Source organism: Equus quagga, chromosome 4 (assembly GCF_021613505.1).
Source record: "Equus quagga isolate Etosha38 chromosome 4, UCLA_HA_Equagga_1.0, whole genome shotgun sequence".
NCBI lineage: Eukaryota > Metazoa > Chordata > Mammalia > Perissodactyla > Equidae > Equus > Equus quagga.
The window spans coordinates 98,638,380-98,662,483 of record NC_060270.1 but is presented as its reverse complement, the minus strand read 5'-3'; the positions used below and the strand labels follow the sequence as shown (position 1 = coordinate 98,662,483).

Here is a 24,104-nt window from a genome sequence, read left to right as displayed (position 1 = left end):
AAAAAAATTAGCAGCTTCTTACCTGTTGCATTCTGCGCTCCCGCCAGCCTGGCTCTTATTAAGCCGTGTCTCTCTTTGAGGCGAAGAATCCGAACTTTTGGAAACTGAGACATGTATTTATCCAAATTATCTTTCAGGTAGTCTGTATCCAAGTAAGGATAGACAAGATAACACTTTAATTAGCTAGGTCTGGATAATACCAGAAGCAATGACTCCTCAACTTCAAATTCCAAAAACTATGACAATTACTACAGTCACAAACTTTTATCCCTTGGGCTGTGATTTTATTTTCTGACATCATTTTTCTTGGATGGATTTCTGTCTGGGTTCAACACTCTAAGCTGTCTGTTTTCTTAAATCCCAAATCCTTCTTTTCAGTGTTGCCATGTTATACAGGGGAGGGCTCATCTTTTCTGAGTATTTGTCAGGACAGGGACACATTTACCCTGAAATAAATGAAGCTCAGGTTTCTGCACAAAATTCCCAGATTGCAAGGTCTTCTTCCAAGACCCAGGGAAGAGGCTAAGCATTGTATGCAAATTGAAAAATTTGCCAAAGAAAGATATTGCAACTGCAATTGGGTAAGACCACTGTGACTTCCTGTGGTGACATCCACTCTGTCATATGTTCCCTCTCTTGCTGGAGGCATGAGGGAGGCAAAGAGGGGTCCAGCTAAAGGAACCTTGTTGGGGTTTTATGGGGTATATTTATGTAGCTTGCAGTCCCTTCTATGTATAGTTAAGCTACTGACAGTTATCCCAGATAGAAGGGGATTCCAGGGACCCTTCTGCTGTTCACTTTCCTGCTAATTTTGTGTTCTTTTTCTTAAAGAGGACCCTGAAAACCATATAAGCTTCAGGTCCCAGGAAATCTGGATCTACCATTCATAAAGGGACTATTACCTGCTTGGTAACTATATACTATTTCTGTTTATGCTTTCAAGGCCATTTCTTAAAGTTTTCAACTAGTTTTCCTTAGACATCTCATTGCTCCTGGAGCTCAGGGTGATTGGTTGGGACACTGAGGCTGAGGAAACTGGCCCATGTCATTGTGGTCATGATCAAAGCTAAACGGTTCTGTTAAGGTTGCCCTCTCTGCTATTTTCCGAAATTTTCTGAAGTGCGTTGCATTTGGGGAATTAGTAATGTGGCGGTGATGGGACCTCTGGTGGTCATGGAACTACTTGCATACACAAATTATTTGACAACCCAAAGAGAGATTCTTCACTGTAATAAACAAAAACAAACATAAAGATCATGGTGGATTCTGCCTTTGAGCTCTGTTGGAATCTCATCTCTCCAGTCCCATTGGCAATTTGTCTTCCTGACACTTAACTGAACACACAATATGCTTTGCTCTTGAGGACGAAGCCATAGGCTTTCCATTTCTTTGTTTTCCATAGAATCTAACTCTTACTTTAATTATTACTGGTAGGAAAGGCATCCCATTAATTGTGGGGTATTTGCTTATTAGATAAAAAAAGTACTAGACATAAAAAGAATATTTGTGCAATTGCAGAGAACATCTTCTGGTCTCTGGAACTTCAAAGTGCCCATCTCCAAGGAGCTGCAGTTAGAAAATCACTCCTCCATTGCAGAGAAGTCACAGCTGAAAGGAAGTCTAAGGCAGCTAACCTAACAGAGCCTGATGATAGTTAGAGATGACTTTCTGTATCCAATAGACGCTTGGACTCAGGCCTCTAAGGTACCACATGAAACAATGATCTGGCATTTGTAAAACGTTTATACTTTGTTAAGTTACTCTATAATTTTGCCCTCCATCCAAACTACTATTGCCTCATATCAAGCTATGATTTTCCAGGAGTGATTTTCTTACCTTTGGTGCTGAAGTCATCCACCAACAGAATCTCCTTGATGAGGTGTGGAGGAGAGCGATTGAGGACGCTATGAACAGACCTCAGGAGAGTGGACCACACTTCGTCCACAAAGCACATGATGACACTGGTGGTTGGGAGGTTATTGTGAACTAGCTGTTCTGCACACCTGGGCCAGAACACAAGCAGAGTACAAGCAATGTGCTAACAAGATCCACAAGATGGTTTTAAAAGTCACAGAGTGTGATTGTATGTATACACATATACACTCACATGGTCTGTTCATCTGTCTGTGTTTTTGTCTGTATGTCTATATATTTATTTATCCATCCATCCAGTCGTCTGTCTATCCATCCATCCATCCATCCATTTATCTATATCAGTGATGATTTTATCATCTGCTTTCTCTTGGGGAGGGGAATAAGCAAAATGAAAGAGCAGAGGAAGAATAGCCAGTTACAGTAGTTGCTATAAAAGGACTAGCAAGGCAAGACACGAGAACTTCCTGTGGAGGCATCACACTGTGGTGGAAAGGATGTGGGCTTTGCAGGTGGTTAGAAGCCATTTTAAATCCCACGACCGCTATTTCTCAGATCTTTATCCATTGATACCTTACTTAATCTCTTTGTATCTCAGTTTCCTCATCAGTAATATGAGGTAATGATTCTTATTTAAGAAAGTTTAACAACCTAGTGAGAATGTACATAAAATGTCTAGCACAGTTTCTGGCACAGGAATTCACCAAATGGGAGCTATTGTTATCCTAATTAGATCATATACCACAAGAGAACATTCTGACTTATTTAATGTTACTAAGTAGTTTATGAATGCCTTTCCAACTGGCCTTCTGCCAAATGGCAAAGGAAACGTTCTTTCTCCCACTCTGCCTGTAAAGGTGTTTATGGAAATGTATATACATTAGGTGTGTATTTATGCCAAATGATTCACCATTTCCGCTACCCTATCTCTGCTACAGAGTAGCCACAGTTGCAATTATGTTCTGGCACAGAAATGAGAACAAGGCTACAGTGGGAGTTGGGATTCACGTGGGTTGTAATTGCTCTTGGGTTTTTTCCATACCCTGCAGTGCAGACCGCCTCACTGCTGGCATTTTTCCATCTCCCACCTGTGCTCCTCTTCAGGGGATGGTGCCCGGTGGAACCTGGCAAGGACTATTTGTCCTCCCTTAAGACAGCTACTGTTAGTAATGCAATTATTAAATTATGATGAGCATCAATAAATATTGTAGGCACTCTGCATTATTTCAATTCAAACCTCAAACCAATAGCATCTCCTCCTCTTTTTATAGATGAATAATTGAAATCATGGGGAGACTAGTCCATGATTATACTGTTGGTAAATGGTGGAGTTGGGATTCAAACTCTGGTTTAGTCTGGCTCCAGAAATAACCATTTAAGAAGTCCTAAGTCCACAAGAATAAAAGCAGCTGGCAGCAGATGTAACATTTTGTGGGGGCAGGCACTTCTGCCAGATAATATAGCTACACTTCGCTTAGTCTGTAACTAAGAAGTAGATAAGAGTAAAAGCCATAGTAAAACCATATTTGCATAGCACTTTACAGTTGGTAAAGTACTATTATGTACATGACTAAATTCAATCTTTATAACAACTGCTTGAGATACATATCATTATAATCTTCTTCCAATAGAGGAAACCGAAGCTCAAGAAGTTAAATGACTCGCCCAACACATCATTTGCCCAGAAAGAACGTACATGGAAATGTGAACAAATATTTTTCATTTCACTGCACTATGCTGATTTTCTCGTGCTAAGGGGATGGGTTTTGGAATCAGAGAGAGATGTGGTCGAATATCAGTTCCCCTAGTTAATGGTTTGGATAAAGTATAGAACTTCTTTGAACCTCAATTTGCCAAGTACAAAACAGAGATTGAGTCTACTTGTAAGATTAAATGCAAATATTATATAAAACTCACCTAGAATATATCTGACATACAGCAGGTACTTAAGAAAAGGTAGGGGAATCTAGCTATGGTCTGTGATTTCAATGGGTTCTTGAAATGGTTGGTTACTATAATAACCCATGAAACCTTAGAAAAACATACATATCCAGTCCCCAGCCCCAGAAAATCAGTTCAGGAGGTCTGAATAGGCTCTGAGAAACTTTCTCTTAAAAAGCAAACAAACAAAACAAGAATACAACCAACCAATAAAAGACACACAAGTTGTTGAGAGGCCAGTTTGGGAACTTGAGCTCTAACACAAAGTGGATTTATTTGCCTTGTCATTTGTGGCTAATCTTAAAAAAATAAATTGAGGGCTGATAGGAGCATGTCCCGAATCTTCAAGTGATGTAAAATAACACATTTGGTCAGGTATCTTGATGTAGTGATTAGGTATCTAAAGTCAACATAAACTAGCAGGCAGCCTAAATTTGTCTGGTTCTACACCAAGGATCCATGCATTGGCATCTCTGAATAAAATGAGACATTCCTGACTTCACTTAAGGGCTGCATTAATTTCTTGTGACCGTTCTAACAAATTACCAAAAATTTTGCTCAATAGTTCCTTCCTCAGTTTATCGCTTTCCTCTCACATTTTACTATAACAGAAAGAAAATAACAGGCCACACCTTCAACATTTAGCTTGGAATTCTCCTCAGCTAAATATCCAAGCTCATTGCTTGTTCTCCTTTCCACAGAACTGTAGGATACAATTTAGCCAAGCTTTCTGCCACTACGTTGCACAGATCACCTTTCTTCCAGTTCTCAATGAAACATGACACATTTCCTTCTGAGCCCTCACAAGAAGCACTTAGAATACTCATAGTTCTACCAGCATTCTGTTCAGGACAATATATGTATGCTTATGGATGATAGGAGCTTCCTTTACGGTGCTCCTCATCTCCGTCTAAACTGTCATCATCAGCATCTTCAACGTTCGTATTTCCACCAACCATTTCTTCAAGGCCATCTAGGCTTTGCCTGTCATACTTCTCAAAATTTTTCTAGCCTCTACCCATTATCCAATTCTTTGGACATTATTTGGATAATACTTCACATTTTTAGGTATTTGTTACAGCTGCACTCCACTTCCTGATTCCAAAATCTACATTAGTTTCCTGTGGCTTCCATAACAAAGCACTACAAACTGCATGGCTTAAAACAGAAGAAACATATTCTTTCACAGTTCTAGAGGCCAGAAGTCTGAAACCAAGGTGTCAGGAAGGCCATACTGCCTCCAGGGCCTCTAGGGGAACTTCTGTTTCTTGCCTTTTCCAGCTTCTGCTGGCCTTCCTTGACTTGTGGCTGCATCACTCCAGTCTTTGTCTCTGCCTTCACGTTGTGGGGGACTGGAATTGGCCACCCCAAGATATGTCTCTTAGGCATGAGGATTATTTTGGGCTCCTTACTTTTAAAGACTGCAGACATGAGAGAGACTGTAAAATGTAGAAGTTACCCTTTGTAAAGAGACATTTACATTTGTAAAGGAAATCTCCATCTGTAAAGGTGTCTCCCTCTCTGTACCAGGAAGGAGGGGGATGACCTTGTCTCTAGAAACTCTTATCAATGCAGAAGGCAAGGACTTCAATCTGCATAATAACCTTACTCTTGTTTACTGTGCTTTTCTGGTAACCTCCTATAACTGACTCCCTCCACCCCCAACATCCTCCTTTGCCTTTAGCTGAAGAGGGTATTTAAGTTGAGAACCTCTGCCATTTTGGCAAGTTGCTCAGTTTTCCCGAGTCTCTCCCAAGTATACATGTTATAAAGCTTTGTTTAATTTTCTCCTGTTATTCTGTCTCATGAGTTTTAATTCGTAGCTGAGCCAGAATGACCCAGAGTGGGTGGAGGAAATGCCTTCCTCCCCTACAACATCATCTTCTCTTCGGTGTCTCTGTGTGAAAATTCCTTCTGGCTCTTTTTTATAAGGATATATATCATTGAATTTAGGGCTTACCTAGATAATTTAGGATAAACTCTTTCTCTCAAGCTCTTTAACTTAATCAAATCTTTTGCCATGTAAGGTAATATTCACAGGTTATTGAGATTAGAAGCAAATATAGCTTTGGGGGGCCATTTCTTTCAGCTTGCCACAAGGGCCTAATAAGTTAAAGTAAGAAATACACTTTTGGTGATAGATTAAAATTAGACTTTTGGTGGTGAATATGATGTAGTCTATACAGAAGCCAAAATATAATGATGTACACCTGAAATTTATACAATGTTATAAAGCAATGTGAATTCAATAAAATAATTCTAAAAAAAAAGAAATATACTTCTTGAGAGAGAGAGATGACACATCTGTTATTTCTTTGAATGGGTGAGTGACATCCTTGCCCCTCAGGAAAAGGTAGGTTTGCTTTGAATTAAGAGAATTATTAAAGTAAGGGAATAATTTTTTTTTTTTTACTATATTTATGGCTTCTTTGAAGTTTAGGAATTTATGCATTGAAGACCATGGAAGTGTTAATTGGTGATAGCAAATTATGAATTATAATATTAAAATTCAATTATAGAAAAGAAAAATAATTAGAAAAAGAGAGGACAAAATAAGAATGGAGGGATTTCCAAGCATTAAATAGAATATTGTAGTATTTGATGGCATAATTACTGACAATCCAACAATTGAAGGACAATTTTGGTATTAGACAAACTTTAAACTCTGGAATTTTTTTCACAATGCAAAAATGTCTCTAATGTGAGAATTAACTTCTCAGCATCTCTGGTGATGAACATCAAGGACCAGAAGTGATGAGACTAAAGTTTGCCAAGAGGAAATGAGTGGGGATAGAGTACAATGGATTAAAGAGTAAAGGGTTGATGAGAGAGTGCAAACTATTTTGTACACTAGTTTGGGAGGAAACCTGGAGAAGAAAGAGAGAAGATAACCATGTGGGATGCAGGACAAATTTGTCATCCTTGTTCCCTCTCCCTTTCCTGAGAAGGAAGGAACAGAATCATATTTATGGGCTTCAGGGAAGGTACAAATAGAGTTGAGAGTTAAAAGAATCAGTGATTGATAGGATTATTGGTGGAGCAAGGTCTCTCTCCTTGCATTAATCAACCTTACAGTGGCAGTTGACTCAATTGATAAGTCTTGACTCCTTGAGTCACTCTCCTTTTTTTCCTCTGTCCTGTAAACAATACCTTCTCCTGGTTTTCACCATTACTCACTGGCTTTTACTCCTTAGTCTCCTTATCTCTTTCCTCCTCTTCTTATCTCTAAACAGAAGATTCTCAGAGCTGAGTCCTAGGCTTTGCTTTCTTCTATGTACTATCTCACTGTATGATCTCATCTATGCCCACAGCTTTGAGTCTTATAGCCTCCAATTTACATCCAAGTCAGACTTCTCCTCTGAATTCCAAACTCACATATCCAAGCAACTACCTGATATGTCCTCTAGATATTGCATGGGCATCTTACACATGAGCATTTGAAACAGATGTTTTGATTTCACCCTATCCAATCCAATCAGTCCTCTGCATTTTTCCTCTTAATTAATGGTATCATCAGCCACCTTGCTGCAGAAATACGGATGTCATCCTAGATTCACCCTCTTCCTGACAGTCGATAAAACCAATCTATTGTCAACTTCTGCCCATTGTACTGCCAAAATATATCTCAATTTCAATTTCTTTATATCTCCACAGTTGCCACCACTAGTTCTTGAGCTTCCATCATCTTTCTCTAGGATTATTGCTGAAGTCTCCTAATAGGCCTCTCTATTTCCACTCTTCACCACGTCCACAATACTATCCTGTTTAAAATCCTTCATTGAACTCTTATGCGACAAAGTAAAAAAAAAAAAATTAAAAATCCAAATTCTTTACCATAGCCTTAAGGACACCCTATGGCGTAGCCCCAGCCCATCTTTCCAATTGGCTGTGGGTCATTCCATTATCCCCTCACACTCCACCTAGCCACATGGGCCTTCTTTAGCTCCTTGAAAGGTATTAAACTCCTTTCAGCATTTATTGTTTCCTTAACTTCCAGCACTATTGCTACCCTCCCCGTGTCCTCATGGCTGGCTTCTTCTGTTCATTTAGCTCTTAGCTTAAATAAATATTGCCTCTACAGAGAAGCCTTCTCTGACTACTGTACTGAAATTTAGCTAACCCTCCTATTATTCTCTGTCATAGTCACCTGTATTTCTGCCATGGCATTAACCTTATTGGTTTTATTTCCTTATCTTCTGTACCCAGTATTTCCTAAGGGCAGGGCAAATCTACCTTGCTTACTACAGTGCCACAAACTTCTAGAACAGTTTCACTTAACAAATACTTGATAAATATGTATTAAATGGGTGGATGGATGAACGGAGAGGGAATGGAGCTGAAATAAAAAGTTTAAATGGTAGAAGAAGAGATCTTTTCCCTTGAGAGAGGAAGAGAAAAATGTGGTAATTTATGTAAACAAGTTTATGCTTATGGGATAAGAAGTTGAAAGAATTTCTAGCTCATATTGGAGGAAAGGTTTTTTGCTAATGTAATAAGGTAGGGTCTTGATGAGAATGGGGAATATTTGAGACAGACACTGATACCTGCTCAAAACAAGGTTGATATAAGGGAAGCTATATTGCAGAAAAGAAAACATACTGTAACTTTGAATGACCTCTGATTAACTAACTCAGACATACTCTGTAAATTTTCTGGCTCCTCCCAGTTGCTACAAGTTGATAACTTTGTTGAGTTCCTCAGGAATGTGATGACAGCTGGGCAGAGATTCTATGCTGATAGCCATCATCAATGACAACTGAAAGATCAGGGTATAGGGTAGGGCGTTGCTCCAGTCTCTGATGCATATCCAGTAAAACAGAAGACTATCAGGAATTAAGACCAGATGTCTGCCCCCACTTGGAGATTAGACGGATGCCCCCACCCAGCGAGCAGCCTCCTACATAACTGGCCTGTCATCTTTGTTCTGGAAGATGGTTCTTTCAGACATTAGTCAGCCATCTTCCCCCTTGCTAGCAAGCTATAATAAAGTCCTTTCTCTCACACCTCCTTGCCTCTTGACTGTTGGCATGTCTTGAGGTGGGCAGATGTCCCTCCTTGGACGGTAAGAACACTATGAGAAAAGGGGAAGAGTACTGGCCAGCTGCACAGAAAAGGATTTCTGAAGGGCATTGAGCAATTCCCTGAATTTGGAGACCCCCAAATTTTAGTCAAAATGCAAGTGTCATTTGCTTCACCAGTGTCTGTCAGCCTGCGTGTAGGAGGAGAGAAAGCAGATTGTTGGATTAATCCAAGTCGAGGGGTCATCAGAACAAATGAGGTAGAAAGAAAAGTGATAGAGGATTTTGAGGGTACTCGTGTAAAATGATTCAATTGTTCCATCGTGGGTTCTAAGTTGGGAAAGAGGAAGTAAAGCCAAGAGGAATTTAATAGCCTGAGTGAAAGAGATGATACAGAAGACATCAGTGACTTCCTATGACGTCCTCATCTCTAATTTTATAATGTAAATAAACAGGAAATGCATATTTCACGGTTAAATATTCTTTACGATGTTTGGTGCTGAAAAAATAAGTCAATTCTAAAAAGGAAGGGTCAGCTGCACAAATTCTGTCTGAGTCATTTGAACCAACAAGCCCAGCTGTGAAGTTCTGGGAGTTTCTTTACTACCAAAATTTGGTTGACTTTAGAAACATCTACTTACACATAAAAATACATTGGGGAGAGTTAACCAAGCAGGCTAATGCAGATGAATCTTTTTATAATATAAATCGTAGATCTTCAGTCTCCTTTAGAAGGAAGTTCTAAGAACTGTTGTAATGCTAGCCAGTTTGAAATTGGAGGGAGAAAGAGCTCTCCAAGATTTGAGAGATTTGGGGCAGGCCCCTCCGAATCACCAAATATCTGATCCTCCATCCTCATAACCTGTCACGATGCCCTAATTTTACCACTAGAGACCTATATGGGTAGATGATGAGGAATTCTAATAGATGCAATATGCCGGGAACTAAGGAGAACCTCTGCCAATTATTGACAAACTTATATTTTAGGTGTATTTAAGGAATCACACTGAAGAAGACCCTATGGAAGATTTTATTGTACAGAGCATATTGGTGCCTGGAAAAAAGGGCCACATTCAAGGATGGGAGAGAGGGGCACAGGAGAAATTGTGAGGTTTCAAATACAAAGTTTCGGAGTGTGCCTTGGTATGGGCGGCCGGGGTGTCAGGCCACTCTGACATCTACAGGCCCCTGGTTCCCTGCACTACCAATCAGGTGAAACACGTTTCCAGGTGTCTAGAAAACGCAACATGCTTGTTTTGTCCAAAGGCATGGTGGGTCAGACCAGAAAGGCTTTCAGCATTATTAACTCTTTCTGCATTATTAACTGTTCTTGCATACTGAGAGTCACCCAGTTGTAAAAACACAGGTTGTAAAAAACTATTTCAAGTTATCCCACACTGATGCAACTGAAGCAAATTTCCTTTCTTCCAATTTGCCCATTGAAAGTCCTACTTTCTAGGGGGAGAAGTTGCAGCTCAAGTAAAGTCTAAGTTAAATGCAGGGTATTTCTGGGTTTGTAATCTTTTTTGAGGATAAGAAATCATATTTTAACTTTATATGCCCATTCATTACACAAGTTAGGTGTTTAGAGTCTGTGGGCTCCACTCTATACTCAAAAATTAACTCCATCTGTTTTGTTTGGGGGAAATCTAGACTTAGATTACTGTAGCCAATCGAACTACTGAAAAATGGGGACTGTAATGTGGGGGTTCCACTGTCCTGCACACAGTTGATATGCTACTGTGGTGGGACAGAAAGACTCTGGACTTGAGAAAGATGACAGTGGACTAAGTGTTGAGTCCTTTCTGACACTTACTAGCTGCATGACCTGGGCAAGTCACAGAAGTTTCCAGAACCTCAGCATCCTCACTTTTGGGATGAAGAATCCTTTGCCTTCATCACAGAATGTCTGTGAAGATTTGATGAGACAATGGATATAAAAATACTTTGTCCGGGCTGGCCTGATGGAACAGCAGTTAAGTTTGCATGTTCCCCTTCGGTGGCCGGGGGTTCATCAGTTTGGATCCCGGGTGCGGACCTTGCGCACTGCTTCTCAAGCCATACTATGGCAGGCGTCCCACACATAAAGTAGAGGAAGATGGGCATGAGTGTTAGCTCAGGGCCAATCTTCCTCAGCAAAAAGAGGAGGATTGGTGGTAGATGTTAGCGCAGGGTTAATCTTCCTCAAAAAAAAAAAAATTAAAAAAACACAATTTTGTGGACTCCTTGTGTGAGGGCCTATAATTACCCACAATGCAAATGTACACATTTCGACGGAGTGCACTGCCTTTTTCCAGGTCGTCTTTAATCCAAATCTATCAAGGGCTCATCATTTATCAAGAGACTTGGACAGTGATGTGTTTTGCTTTCTCAGCTGTGTGTGCTGAGCGCTCAGCCACTAACCTGATTTGAATGTCGCCTATCAAATAAAGAAGGTTTCAGATCAGAAGATTGAGGGCATGATAACATTCTCTCATTTCTATGAATTTTTCATTTTATTCCAAAACAGTCAAAACGTACAATGTGGGTCAAGTCTCAGTCTTCTCGGGTTTGAACAGAAGGTTGAGGAGAATATTTTCTCAGCTTTTATTTGCAATTCAACTACTGCCTCCAAGTGAGCCTTCAGGGCCTCCACTCCCTGAGCTCTGATATCTTTGAAAGGATCGGAAGGAGAAAGGAGCATCTGGCTGACAAGCCGTGTCCAGAATTATATTCTTTTCTCCAAGACCTTAGCGTTATTGGGGCTTCTTTTCCTCTGACTGATAAAAGGGTATGGTTATATAAAAATTTTACTTTCATGTTTTGTTCTTTCTGGGCTAGACTACCCCTGACATTCAGTCAGAATCTCCTGACTGCTAATTTAGAGGATTTCAGTCATGCTCACCACCTCTACGCCAAAGGCCTTCACTCGCTGAAGCTGTGGTTCCTGAGGTAACCGTAGAGCCATCAAAGCTACTGACCTCAGGCTTAGAAATATAAACCACCAGCATCAACATTCACCGCTTTAACAATAGCCTATTTTGGGCAGGCAGCTGTCAGAGTGAAACTGGGGCGGGAGGGAGAAGAGCAGGAGGTGGTGTGATGTGGCAGAAATAGTTCTGGGTGGCGGTCAGGGCTCCCGGGGGGAGCCCTGGCTCTTCTGCAGTGTATGACTTTGGGTAAGTCCCTTCCCTCCTCAGATTTCTCTGTAACACAAGGGACTGGATTAGATCACTTCCAAAGCTTCATCCAGTATTAACATTCCGTGATTGTCTACGCAACTTTAGCCGCATTTACTCATAAGTGCTTCCCTCTGGGTCACAAGACCCCTGAGAAAAGATAAATTCAATGATTCTTTCCATGGCTTTACATTTTTTGACGTTTTTCCCCTGGCTCTTAGAAGGTCCTGAGTGATCTGGACTCTGCTTACTTCTATGGTTTCATTTCCACCCTCACCGCTCCCACAACTCCATGTCAGATTTCCCTCAGTTTCTCAGTGGACCCCTCTTTTTACCCCTTTCCCCACTTCTCTAACTCCCTACTCTTTCGGGTTGCAGCCCAAAGGCCTCTGCCCTGTTTCAAGCCACGTGCAGCCTTTCTCTTCCTCACTCCAGTAGTACCCTGTGCTTCTGTATAACATTTTGCTCCACATGCCTTGAAGGCAGAGGCCATCTTAGATGTTAGATTGCATAGCAGGAGCCCAGAGATATTTGCTTGCTGCTGAACTGCGGTTGGTGGACCATTTGCTTAGTGCTGAATAGAAAATGATTTCCTATTAATTTTCTCTCTGACGTGGCATCTGACGTGGCATCTGACGTGCAAAACGAATTCCCCTCATACACCTCTGAGCTGTATTTAAGGAAAAGAGATGTTTTAATTTCTGCCAAAGTCCTATGATTATGAGGAAATAAAGGAAGGAGGAGCTGTATCCTATGGAAAGAGCACTAAAATTAGGAGTCAGAAAATTTTCTTTTGAATCTCAAATCTGCTGTTGGCTTTCTGGGATAGCAGAACATGTGTTTTTATAAAGCCTCATTTTTCTCTTCTGTATATCATATGAGAAATAGTATATCTTTCACAGTGTTGCTGTGAGGGTTGGTTAGAATAAAAGCACACACACATATAAAATCTACACACCACACACACACACACACACACACACATATATCACTGCCTGGAACTTAAATAGTCACTTCTTTGTTGAGGCTGAGCAAGGGAGAGATTCTCCTTATTCAGAGAGCCTTGGCCAACCCAGGAGAGGTGGAGGTGATGATGGCCACTGTGAAAGAAGAGTAACTAGAGTCGAGGAGAGAGCCAGCCTGCTGTAAGAGAATTATCACTGAGTGGGGAGGAACCAGAAGCCTAAGGGTTGGGTCCTAACCTTGCCATTTGTGAGCTGCGGGCCCCAGGGCAAGTTACCTTTCCCTGTGTTTTTTTTTCCCTCATCTGTTAATAAGGAGATGTCACACTTTATCAATCTGACATGGTTGTTGTAAGGATCAAATGAGATGATGCATGTGAAGGACTAAAGGTGCCAGTTGCCTGGCATGGTGTGCCCAGCTCGTGATAGGCAGCGAGCAAATAGCACGTGGAATGCAATGAACTGCCTCCCTCTGAATTATCTGCTGCAATCTGAAACCTCAGCTGCTTCTTCAAGTCTTGGTTTCTCTGTAGGTAAAGCTGGGACGATGATAGTACCTGCCCTGAGGAATGGTTTTAAGGATCAAATGAGAAGACAAGTCATAAAGACCCTTGTAAATACTCTATTTCTCATACAGGTCCATATACCAACATTTCAGAAGCAGGGCCAATTTAGAAGATAGCTTAATTTGGAATAATACAGATCTTTTTTTAAACATAGAGGAGACTCTGAAAAAATTCTTTCGTTTTGAAAGCAAACAACAAAACAGGGCCTGTAAAAACATTACTAATTTTCCCTGAATTTTCTGATTATTGAGCAAAAATGTTCTTTCTTGAGAGGCTCTGCTCTGAATGGGTTACCCAGAACGGTCCAATAGGAAGTTATTTTCTGAAACAAGAGTACACAGGGAAGGGGTTGGCCCATGGTGGAGCGGTTATGTTTGCACATTCCACTTCTCTGTGGTGGCCTGGGGTTCACGGGTTCGGATCCCGGGTGTGGACATCGCATCACGTGGCATGCCATGCTGTGGTAGGCGTCCCACGTATAAAGTAGAGGAAGATGGGCATGGATATTAGCTCAGGGCCAAGCTTCCTCAGAAAAAAAGAGGAGGATTGGCAGTAGTTAGCTCAGGGCTAATCTTCCTCAAAAAAAAAAAAAAGAGTACACAAGGCAATATTACAGCAAGAACTTGATAAAACTAGGCTGATGATTAAGTTGGGCTCTGGATCAGATGTGTAAAAAAGAAGTTTAAATAGGTTCAAATTCCTACATTTGCTAATTACTCTCTTCCAGAAATATTTCTAGGTCTTTGGCAGTATTTAGGAGAAACAGTTGCTGATTTGCTTAACATTTCTCAGTTTTACATTAATTAGGCACTGTTTAACTGCTTCCTTCTCTTTGAATTAGTAGCAGAAATGTGTTTTATGTCCTTTGATCATCTTTCTCCTTATTATTCCCTGAGTTATGGGGACAATATGATAAATAAAAGTATCGAAAGGATCTATAATCATCTTTTGGCCATATTTAACCTTTGTTGTGTTATGGTCTAGCCTGCACCTTTTAAACAAATTTTGCTTTTTATTTTCTTCTCTTGGCCATGACTTTTCAGTGAAATAGCACACTATGCTCTAACACACACAAATACACAAATATGCCTGAATGTGGACCCACACACACAGTTCAAAAGCACCATTGCAGTGTGTACACCCATAGAGGTAAAAGCTGGAAATGATCCTTTTAAATCCATCTTGTGAGATTTTTGTTTCTCTGCCCCTGTTTTGTTTCTCAGGGAGGTCTCATAGCTATTTCAGCCAATTTTAGCTGACATTCACCTATCATGATTAAACTCAAAAGCAGTCGCATTTCATAAATTAAAATATTCATCCCATGTAAAAATGAAAAAAGCTGAACTTCATTTGACTTTAAAGTTTCTCTTTTCTCACAGCCTGATAAACTTGTAGAAGCCTGAAGTTTGGAAGGATGTGTGGTCAATTTATTTTCTCTCTCCTAGCTGCTCCTCCCCCAGCAGTTCATTAGTTACAGTTTTTATCCTTACTAGGATTGGGAGGGGAGGGGAGGGATGGAAATTCAGGTTCCAGAAAGGTTTTCCCTTCCCCTCAGTAATTTAGTCTGGTTTGTGGCAAATGCATGGTGCTATCTTTTGCTTTTCATATGTGCCAAAAGAAAACTCTCGTTAGCTGTGTAGGAAGGAATCAAATGATTGGTTGACACTCCCAGCTCCGGGCTAGGAGAATAAAGACCAGTTTTAATTACTTTATTGAGGGACTTGCCAGAGTTTTGTAGGAAAAGCAAAGCATTAAATTAAGCCATCTAGGAACATCATGACGACGCAGCAGTGTAGTAGAGCGTGCTGTAATTCTTTCTGTACTTTATAAACTAAAGGCTGGCAGCAAAAATTTCTTTGAGTCATTTTTCTCTAAATACAGATTCAGGAAGTACACTCTTAAAATAAGCTTATTTTTGGAGTTTCACTTAACTATAGGCGCGGGCCTAGAGACAGACGTCTCTAAGTAGAATTGCCCTGCATTGTCAGTAGATAGGACCATGTTTTAGGAAAACCTATGCGTGTTTTGTGTGTATTTAGCAAAACCTATGTGTGTATTGATTATTGCTGACTGAAACAAACTTCATAGTTAAGAGCAAGAACTGCAAGGGTTAGCTTTTTATAAAGAAAAGATTAAATATGGAACTTTAAAATGACTGTCAAAAAAGCATTTTATTTGAAGCATATTTTATAGGTAAAAGTTCTAGGCAAAAATGAAACTGTATTTTACTTTCTGACATAATACATTCTTGAATGTAAAATAAAAAGAGTTTCCTGCCTGGAAAGTCAAAACATTAAAATTAAAAACAAACAACAACAAAAATATGAACTAAAGAATAAATACGAATTAATGAAGAGATTATAGTGTTAGAACAGAATGTATTTACCTTAAACCAGATACTAACATATTCAAAATGAAAAATTAGGAAGTCAATATTAACTGATAAAAAGACTCATTGCAGGCCTCATTTAAAATAGTCACCTCTCATTTATTTTTTAAACATAGTATCGATTTTCAAAAGTCATTTCAGAGAAACATCTCTTTTAAAACCATGTTGTATAAACCTGTATGTACCTTTTGAGTGTACAGCGCTGTGCTCAGTGCTAAGGGGTATAAAATAAAGTAAAAGACAGAGTTTCCTTCAGAAGCTTATAACCTCACTGAGAAGGCAAAGCAGATTCTCAAGGCTCTAGTCAGTGAAAAGCACATGACAAGGCTTGTTTCAGTAACCACGGGTGCATGAAGGGTACTTGGAATTTAGAGGTCACAGTCAAATCCCGGTCCAGGTGGAGGTAAGCTACAGTTGGGTTTTGAGCAGAGTCGGATTCAGATGTGTGGGAGAAAATGGTGAGGATCCTGCAAGGTGAAAATGGCGGGAGGCTGGGGAAGGAACTAGTGCACCGAAAAACATCGGTGGATGGTGGTGAACATGATGTGCAGAAAAGGGTAATGAGGCTAACTTTCCTAACGCCGAAGGCCTGCATTGGAGAGAATGTCACATGCAGAAAGCTCTAGCTACACTGCAAGGGGCAGAAACCTGGGTGGCACCGAATAGGACAGTGAGAACAATGCTGCTGACAGAAAGGAGTTCTTGTGCTTGTGGGAAAGGCCCTGATTGCATCTCAGCATCTTAGAAAGGGTTCTTGGGGACTCAGGAGAAGAGAAGGGAAGAGCAGTTTTGGAAAAGAGAGTCTGATTTTAGATCTAGAACAGGTGAAGTAGTTCCGGGAACTCTGCTCATCGCCTCGCCTCCCCAATGCCAGCCTCACGCAAGCCTATCAGTCAAGTGAAAACTAGTTCCAGTTACTATCCTCACTGAGAAGAATTGAATTTAAAGGAACATACTAGCCCATCAATGGTTTTTACCCTTTTTTCAGTTCACTGTATATTCATTAGGCAGTTACGATAGGTCAGTTACTGTGTTAATCAATCCATAATGGTGGATTTTTGGGAAATGTAAAGAGCCGTAAGAGAGATATCCCCCAGAACTCTTAAAAGTTAAAGGATTGAGGGGGCTGCTACTATAGCTAAGTTTTGGAGCCCAGCCCTCCTGTCTTTCTTTTTCTTTCTTTCTTTCTCTCTTTCTCTCTCTCATACGCACATTTTCTTATTAGATTCTATAACAACTTTCCCCTTATGCTGACCTTTAAAATTTATTATCTTGAAAAATGTTATTGTGTGTATTCTTATAAGCCATCTCATGTGCTTTTTTGAGTAAGATTGAAAACAAAATCAAAGTAAAGAAACTTCAGTTCCTGCCAACCTGATGAATCACATGTTTTTCATTTGCGTTTTCTTCCAATCTTTATCCATGGGAATATATAATTTGCACATATTTGTAGTCAGAGTATTTGAGTAAAAGAAAAGAAAAATAATGTATCCCCTTTCAAAGCAGAGTGGCCCAAAAGGGCTGTAAATAGTTCAGGGGGTCTGTCCATAGGACCCCTGGTGGCTAAACTGTTGGTGGAGTAGGGCATTAGGTAGGCAGCTCGCAGGAGTGTCTATATTTAACCAAGGTGGATTGTGTGATAAGAGGGAGGGGCCTGGCCGCATGCTGTCTGACTCATCCTCAAGCACACGTGTCATTTTCTCCTACGGTCGGGACAGTCTCCTTCAGAAGACAGAGCCTGACTGTGACTTTCCTGGGCCGCAATCCTGAACTTCCACAGACCAAATTTCGGAGACTAACAAGCGCTGAGAGCCATCGGCCCTTCAATAAATCACATGGACGATAATATCATCGTTGCTTGCTTTTGGCCCTCACACAATTGCTCTTTCTCTGGTTTGGAAGTGCAGCCTGTGCTTCTGTGCAGTGGCTGATTCTTCCCCAGACTCTGTAGCAGTCTGCCGGCTCATTAAAGAGATGTTAAAATAAGGCTACTTTAACTACTACTTCATTCTCTGGCATTCTGTGTTCAAAGCTGGCATATATACGTATACATGCACATGTATATATATAAATTATACATAAATATATGTGATACACAGGATCTCAGATCTGAGTTGGCCCAACATAAGTTTTAGGATCTTTTTTTTGAGGATAATCAGCAAGAGATGGGAGATAAACAGCACAGCATAATTTTGAGCATGGATTTTAATCATTTGTCTTACGACCACAGACAATGTAACTTTCCAGGGCCTCAGTTTCTTCATCTTTATTGTGGGTACATTTGTGTTCTCCTCAAGGTTGTGAGTTTTACCACGTTGAGGGACGTGAATGGCACAGTGCTTGATCTAAGCAGGCTATTAGCACACAGCTGATAGCCATCTGCCAATGGCCTACAGAGCCGAAAATGGCCTTCTCATAGTTGACATCACAATGGAGAGACTCCTCTTACTAATATGAATCCAGGCACATCTCTATCTGCCTTCCTCCTAGTAACGTTGACTACCTGGAGCACAAAGAAGAGTTTTCTACAGAGACCAAACAAGGCCGTGGTTTACATAATGTGCTATGTCTGAGTTTTGACATTCTCTAATTCCAACTTCTAGGCAAACATTGTTTGGCTCAGGAATAGAATATCAAGGTGTACATGGAGCTGTACTATCAATTAATGGATAGTGAACATATGGCTGCAAAGTACCGTCATTTATGATAGGGCCAAAAAGAGCAGAGAACTGGGCTGTATTTGAATCAGATCAAATATAGGTGACTTGATCTACTTTCCAGTGATGTAGTTATAGGAATTTAGTTCTTTGAAGAACTGGCTCATGAAGGCTCATAGGGCAACTTTAGAGCTGTGTTACCTTGGGAAAGTGACAAAATTTCTGAGTACCCTCATCTGTTAATTTGAACCTATAGCATCTGCAACCTCCTTTCTGGGACTCATAAAGTTCATGTGATGTGTATGCAGGTGAAATTCTAGAAATTTAAGTGGTTATTATTATACTCTTGTACATCCTGCAGGTGTTTTCCAGTTATTAGCTGATTGAATTTTCCCAACATTATTATTCCTGTATAACTGAACTCCTGAAATGTCTACTATCTCCATCTACAAAGATTATTAAGTTTTAGAGGGTAAATTCACTTCTTCACTTGCTAGTGTGGTGATCATTACTCTTGATTAGGCAGAATTCTGCTGGTTAAGATGTGATTCCAGGGAGGCCTAGAAGGCTCTTTCTCTCCCTCCTTTCCCAAATATAGTCCTGACAAACTTGTTAATAATGAAAAGTTTCAAAGTTGGGAATTCACTTCTTTGTCACTGTTTTAATGGAATTACATTTTAAGCTCTACCTTTCACATACATCTTATTAGGAATGGAGTTCATCTAATCATTTTAAAAGGTTTTCCATAGAGGAAAGGAAATGAAACATGAGCTCACAAGAATGAGAGCCAAAGTCTCAGAGAAATAAGTGTAGAAAGTTCAGAAAGAGAACATAGTGGGGAAACTGATATCAGAACTTTTCTCTGTGTGGATGGTAGATTATTTGGACTGTGTCTAATAATTAATGTTGTTTTAATTCTCTAGGTGGCCAAAAATCACACAGAGTTATCTAGAAATAAATTTTCTCTAAATAAGAGCCAAAATACTTGAGGTTGAAGAAAGAGAAGAGAAATGCAGCTTACCCGGCAGGTCTTGTGTCTTCAATGGCTCTGTCCACTGGAATCAAATCACTGAGGTAGACATTGAAATTTCCTTCTTTCCATCTTCTTTCTGCCTCCTTTTCTTTTCCATGGGGAACAACCACAGGACGTCCAAACTGACCTGGAGCTTTGGGGTCCCTTGGGGAAAGTGTCACATCAATTTTTAACACATGGTGCATTCCACTGTCTTCAGGTAAAAGGACTTTTATATGACTTTGGTTGAGTTCTGCAGGCTGGACCTTGGCAGTTAAGTTGGTTCTTGCCAGATCTAGCCCCCCAGCTAAGGCTTGATTGGTTTGAGACACTGTTGCTCTCTGTAGAGCAAGTGAAGAAAAAGACGTCTCCCTTCTATTCCTGGAGATATATTTTCCTTGGCTCTCACCCAATACTCGAGAAAATATAGTTTTGTCTTTAGGATTGGGGATCTCTTTGGTGTCTGTCTTTAGCTCCTCCTCCTTGGTTACAATCACAACATGGCTTTCAGAGAAATTGAATTTCTTCCCACCAGCCACTTGGGCTCCATCAGCCTTTGGCAAGCCTCCCAACTGTGTCTCATTAATAGATTGCTTCTTTAAGTGATTTGAATTGGCATTGAGCTTGGAAAAGGAAAGGGCCTTACTGGCTTTCTGTTTATTAGCATTTAGTTCTTTACTCTGAGTCTCAGTTTTATTTAAGGCTATGGCTTCCCCAGATTTTGGCACTGGTGGGCTGGCAGGGTGTGTCCTCTCCTTTGCTACTGCCTGTGATTGCTGCTTTGAACTGTCAGTATTAAGACTAATGGTCACCTTCAGGTTCCTTTCAGCTACTTGTTTTGATGTGTCACTGCTGAGACTATGACTCTTCAGGGCTTCCTGGTGTATACCCACAGGTCCTGTGTGTACAGATATTTGGGCCAATGGAGCTCCTCTTGGTGCTATGAATGGGGTTTTCTGAGCCCCCTGAGCTGTTGTTTGCTTTGGCATCATGTGGTGAGAGGAAGCTTCAGGTTTGATGTCTCGTCCCTCTGTCTTCTGCTTGCTAGAAGTCACTGGGAAGCTCTGCAGACGTGCAGGATGCCACAAAGGCACAACTTTGCCCCTCCCTGGGGTGTTCTGCATTTTTCTTTCCCTCTCAGCTTGGTCCAAATTATCCTTAACCTTGAGCATACTCTCCTCAGTCTTTCTAAAGTTCTCTTCGCCCCATACACCCTTCCCATGTCCCCTCAGTGAGGGCTTCATCTCTTTTATGCTGCTGTAAATGATCTTCATTTGGTCTGGCTTAACTCTGAATCCTACCCGCTCCCTCCTGACGATGTCTTCCTTCAGGACCCGAGTGTTGATCTCACTGAATGAGAGGCGGAGAGCTGCCATGTCAAAGAGCAGCCAGATGACAGAAGCTACAAATATAAATGCCAGGACTCGCCCACTTCCTCGGAAAAACTTTCGGATCTTGTTCATGGTACAAAGGCTTCCTTGCAGCCTGCCCTCCCTTTGAGCCTGCTTACCTTGAGTGGAGAGGGAGCTGAAGTAGTAGCAGCAGCAGCAGCAGCAGCAGCAGAGTTGCCAGAAAGCGCCCCCCTCCCCTGAACACAGCAGGAAACAGCAGTCCAAGGGGAAAGCTCAGCTCCTACCGCTTGTCAGTCTCTGCCTGCGTGGCATTTCACAGCACAGCATCTGTGCCTGCTCAGCTGGCCCCTGGCTAAACCTTGCTAAACACTGCCCTTAGGTCACTCTGGGAGCAGTCGATTGCAGCCACCAGACAGTTCAACATGTCACTCGTCTTGTCTCCGTGAGCCCATGTCCACCTTCCTACAAGCCCAAGAAAAGGTGGGGGCCGGGCTGGGGCTGCTGCTTCTCTCCTCCCAGTTCTCAGTCTGCACGCTGTAACTCAACACCACTTCTCATAAGGAAAACATTTCGAGCCATTACCCAGAAAACTTCATTCAGCTCTCACCTTCCGTGTTATGTGAGAGCGTGTGTGTTTTCAGGGCAATTAAATGGGGAAAAAAAGCTATCTAACTTGGATGACATGTGTTCCTGGTTTGTGACCCCACCTACCCCATTCCTGCTCATTAACCCTGTTGTACCTAGGTCTCTGAATGATCTGGCCCTGCCATTAGTCACTGACCTGAATGTTTCAGCTTTCAGAGGTAACAGCTTAAAGAAGGGGCCCACCATGACCTCCATACCAGATGGGGATGTTGAATTATTCGGAAGCCTTCCTTGAGGGGGTGTCAAAATGTTTCTTTGTAAATCAAGTGTTCTTTTTTAAAAACACTGGTCCATCTATTTTTATTAGATTCATTGGACATAAATCTAACTTGTCATATTGCTGTAAAAGCACTTACTCTCAGTTTCGGTACTTCTCTCGTCACAGACCAGTAACAGTTTGCGGACTGCTCCAGGACTTGGAGCAGACTTTGAGTGGTGCTGGTAGACTGGGACAAGAGCAGCCCCACACAGGCTTTAGGCTGGAATCACTCTGGAGAAGCCCCCAAGTTCTGATTAATTGATGGGGTCAGGGGAGAGAGATGACAGCTGGTCTCGTATTGTATTTTTAAGGTCTTTCTAATGTATAGCCAAAGTTGAGAAACAAGGTCTAGAATAAAATGCCTCACTATTATTTTTTTTCAGTTTTTGAACATTGCCCATACTTTTTGTGAAATTCCTTCCCAGATAGATACAGGAAAATCTAATAAAATCTATACATTCCCAGAGCAACTGGGTCAGAATCTGCATTTTAACATCACCTGTTATAAACTTTGCAACGTTTGAGCAGGACTGCCCAGGAGCGCTGTTCTCAGCGGATCTCTGAGTGGCCTGCAGACAGTGGTGCCACTTATTACTCTAGTGTTAGAGGGATATAGTGTCCATCCTTTGAGATAAAGTTAGGCTCCTGAAGACTTGGGAAGGGAAGAAGGAAAGATTCTGAATTCTTTTTTTTTTTTTTTTTTAAAGATTGGCACCTGAGCTAACATCTGTTGCCAATCTTCTTTTTCTTCTTCTTCTTCCCCCCAAAGACCCCCAGTACATAGTTGGACATTCTAGTTGTAGGTCTTTCTGGTTGTGCTATATGGGATGCTGCCTCAGCATGGCCTGATGAGTGGTGCTGGGTCCATGCCCAGGATCCAAACTGGTGAAACCCTGGGCTGCCGAAGTAGAGTGCGTGAACTTAACCACTTGGCCATGGGGTTGGCCCTGTGAATTCTTTATACTTACGTATTGCCGTCTGCAGCATTTGACTTTTAAGTTTGAACTTTGCCCCAAGGGAGGGAACCTAGATAAATGTAGCTCTGGAACATGTTTCTTGAATCCCTGGTTCTCCTTTTTATTCAGTGCCTGCTCACTCTGATTTGGAATATCCATGTGGATAGCAGTATTGGTAGCTCAGCCGTTTCTTCCACGCATCCCTGCCTCGATTCATCCACCCTTCCAATACTGCTTGACTGTGTTCCATGGCTCAGGCCTTGTGTTGGGTGTTGAGGGATACTGAGTAAAAGAACATAGTTCTTGTCTTTGAGATCTCACAATCTATTGGTGGGTACAGATAGGTAGGCACATATACAATACACAATAAGTAAAAAAATAAGTATTTGAGAAAATAATGTCACAAAATAAGTATTTGAGAGAATAATATCTTGGATTCTATGGGGACGCAGCTTAGCTTTCGGGTGCACGGATGATTTTTGAAGAAGCTACTCTTAGACTTGAGGGTTGAATAAGAACATAGTTATCTCTGCTCATATTGCGATTCGAGAAAAGAAATATTAGTTGGATGGTGAAAGGCAGATAAATTAGCAAAAACATAGAAATGAAGAGAGAGTTTAGTACTTTTGGGGAAGACAAATTTCTGAGAACCATCATGATTGGACACACAGGCTTTGGTGTTAGCTTGCGTGTGAGCGTATGTGTGTGTGTGTACCCAATATGTCCCAAACACTTTGCAAAGGTCTTTGCATTGTCTCTCACTCAATCTTCAACAATCCAATGGGGAAGATACAATTCTAACCATCACTATGTAATCAAGGAAACAAAAGCTTAGAGAGGTGAAGCAACTTGCAATAGAGATTGGATGAGCTGGATCTTGAATAAAGGACTGTATGATGCTATAGTCCATGTGCTTAAATATGACACAGCACAGCTTCTCTAGCTGTGTGACCTTGCAAGTTAGTTAATTTTATGTGTTTACTCAGCAATAAAAAACGAAAATAATTTCTACATTGCATGCTAATGTGAAGATTAGACAAAATGTTTTCAAGTTCTTGTTATATTGAATGCACTCTATAAATGATAGTCACTGCCACTAATACTGTTGCTGACACTTTGTTGTGATAGGAATGTGACGTGCTTGTGGGAAACAACACACTAGTTCTTCCCAAAAATCAAATAGAAGACTGATGACTAACATGATGTTGGCAATGGGTCAAAAAGTATATCTGAGTATATATTTAATTTTTTTCTTGTTGTTCCTATTTCCTTTTATTATGGATTCAACCAATGAACAATTGTTCACTGAGAACTCAC

At 40.9% G+C, this 24,104-nt stretch overlaps 1 protein-coding gene across 1 annotated transcript in view; it reads right to left on the bottom strand.

The window, feature by feature from the left end:
* Positions 1-21,221, bottom strand: part of GALNT5 (polypeptide N-acetylgalactosaminyltransferase 5) — a 45,105-nt gene extending 23,884 nt beyond the window's left edge. Inside the window, exons 1-3 of the mRNA XM_046659638.1 lie at positions 19,585-21,221; positions 1,837-2,003; positions 23-142 (exon numbers count right to left, since the gene is read on the bottom strand). Of these exons, the coding sequence (XP_046515594.1) occupies positions 23-142; positions 1,837-2,003; positions 19,585-21,038 (1,741 nt within the window). The 5' untranslated portion in view covers positions 21,039-21,221. The remainder of the gene's footprint in view (positions 1-22; positions 143-1,836; positions 2,004-19,584) is intronic.
* Positions 21,222-24,104: the final 2,883 nt, after the last annotated feature.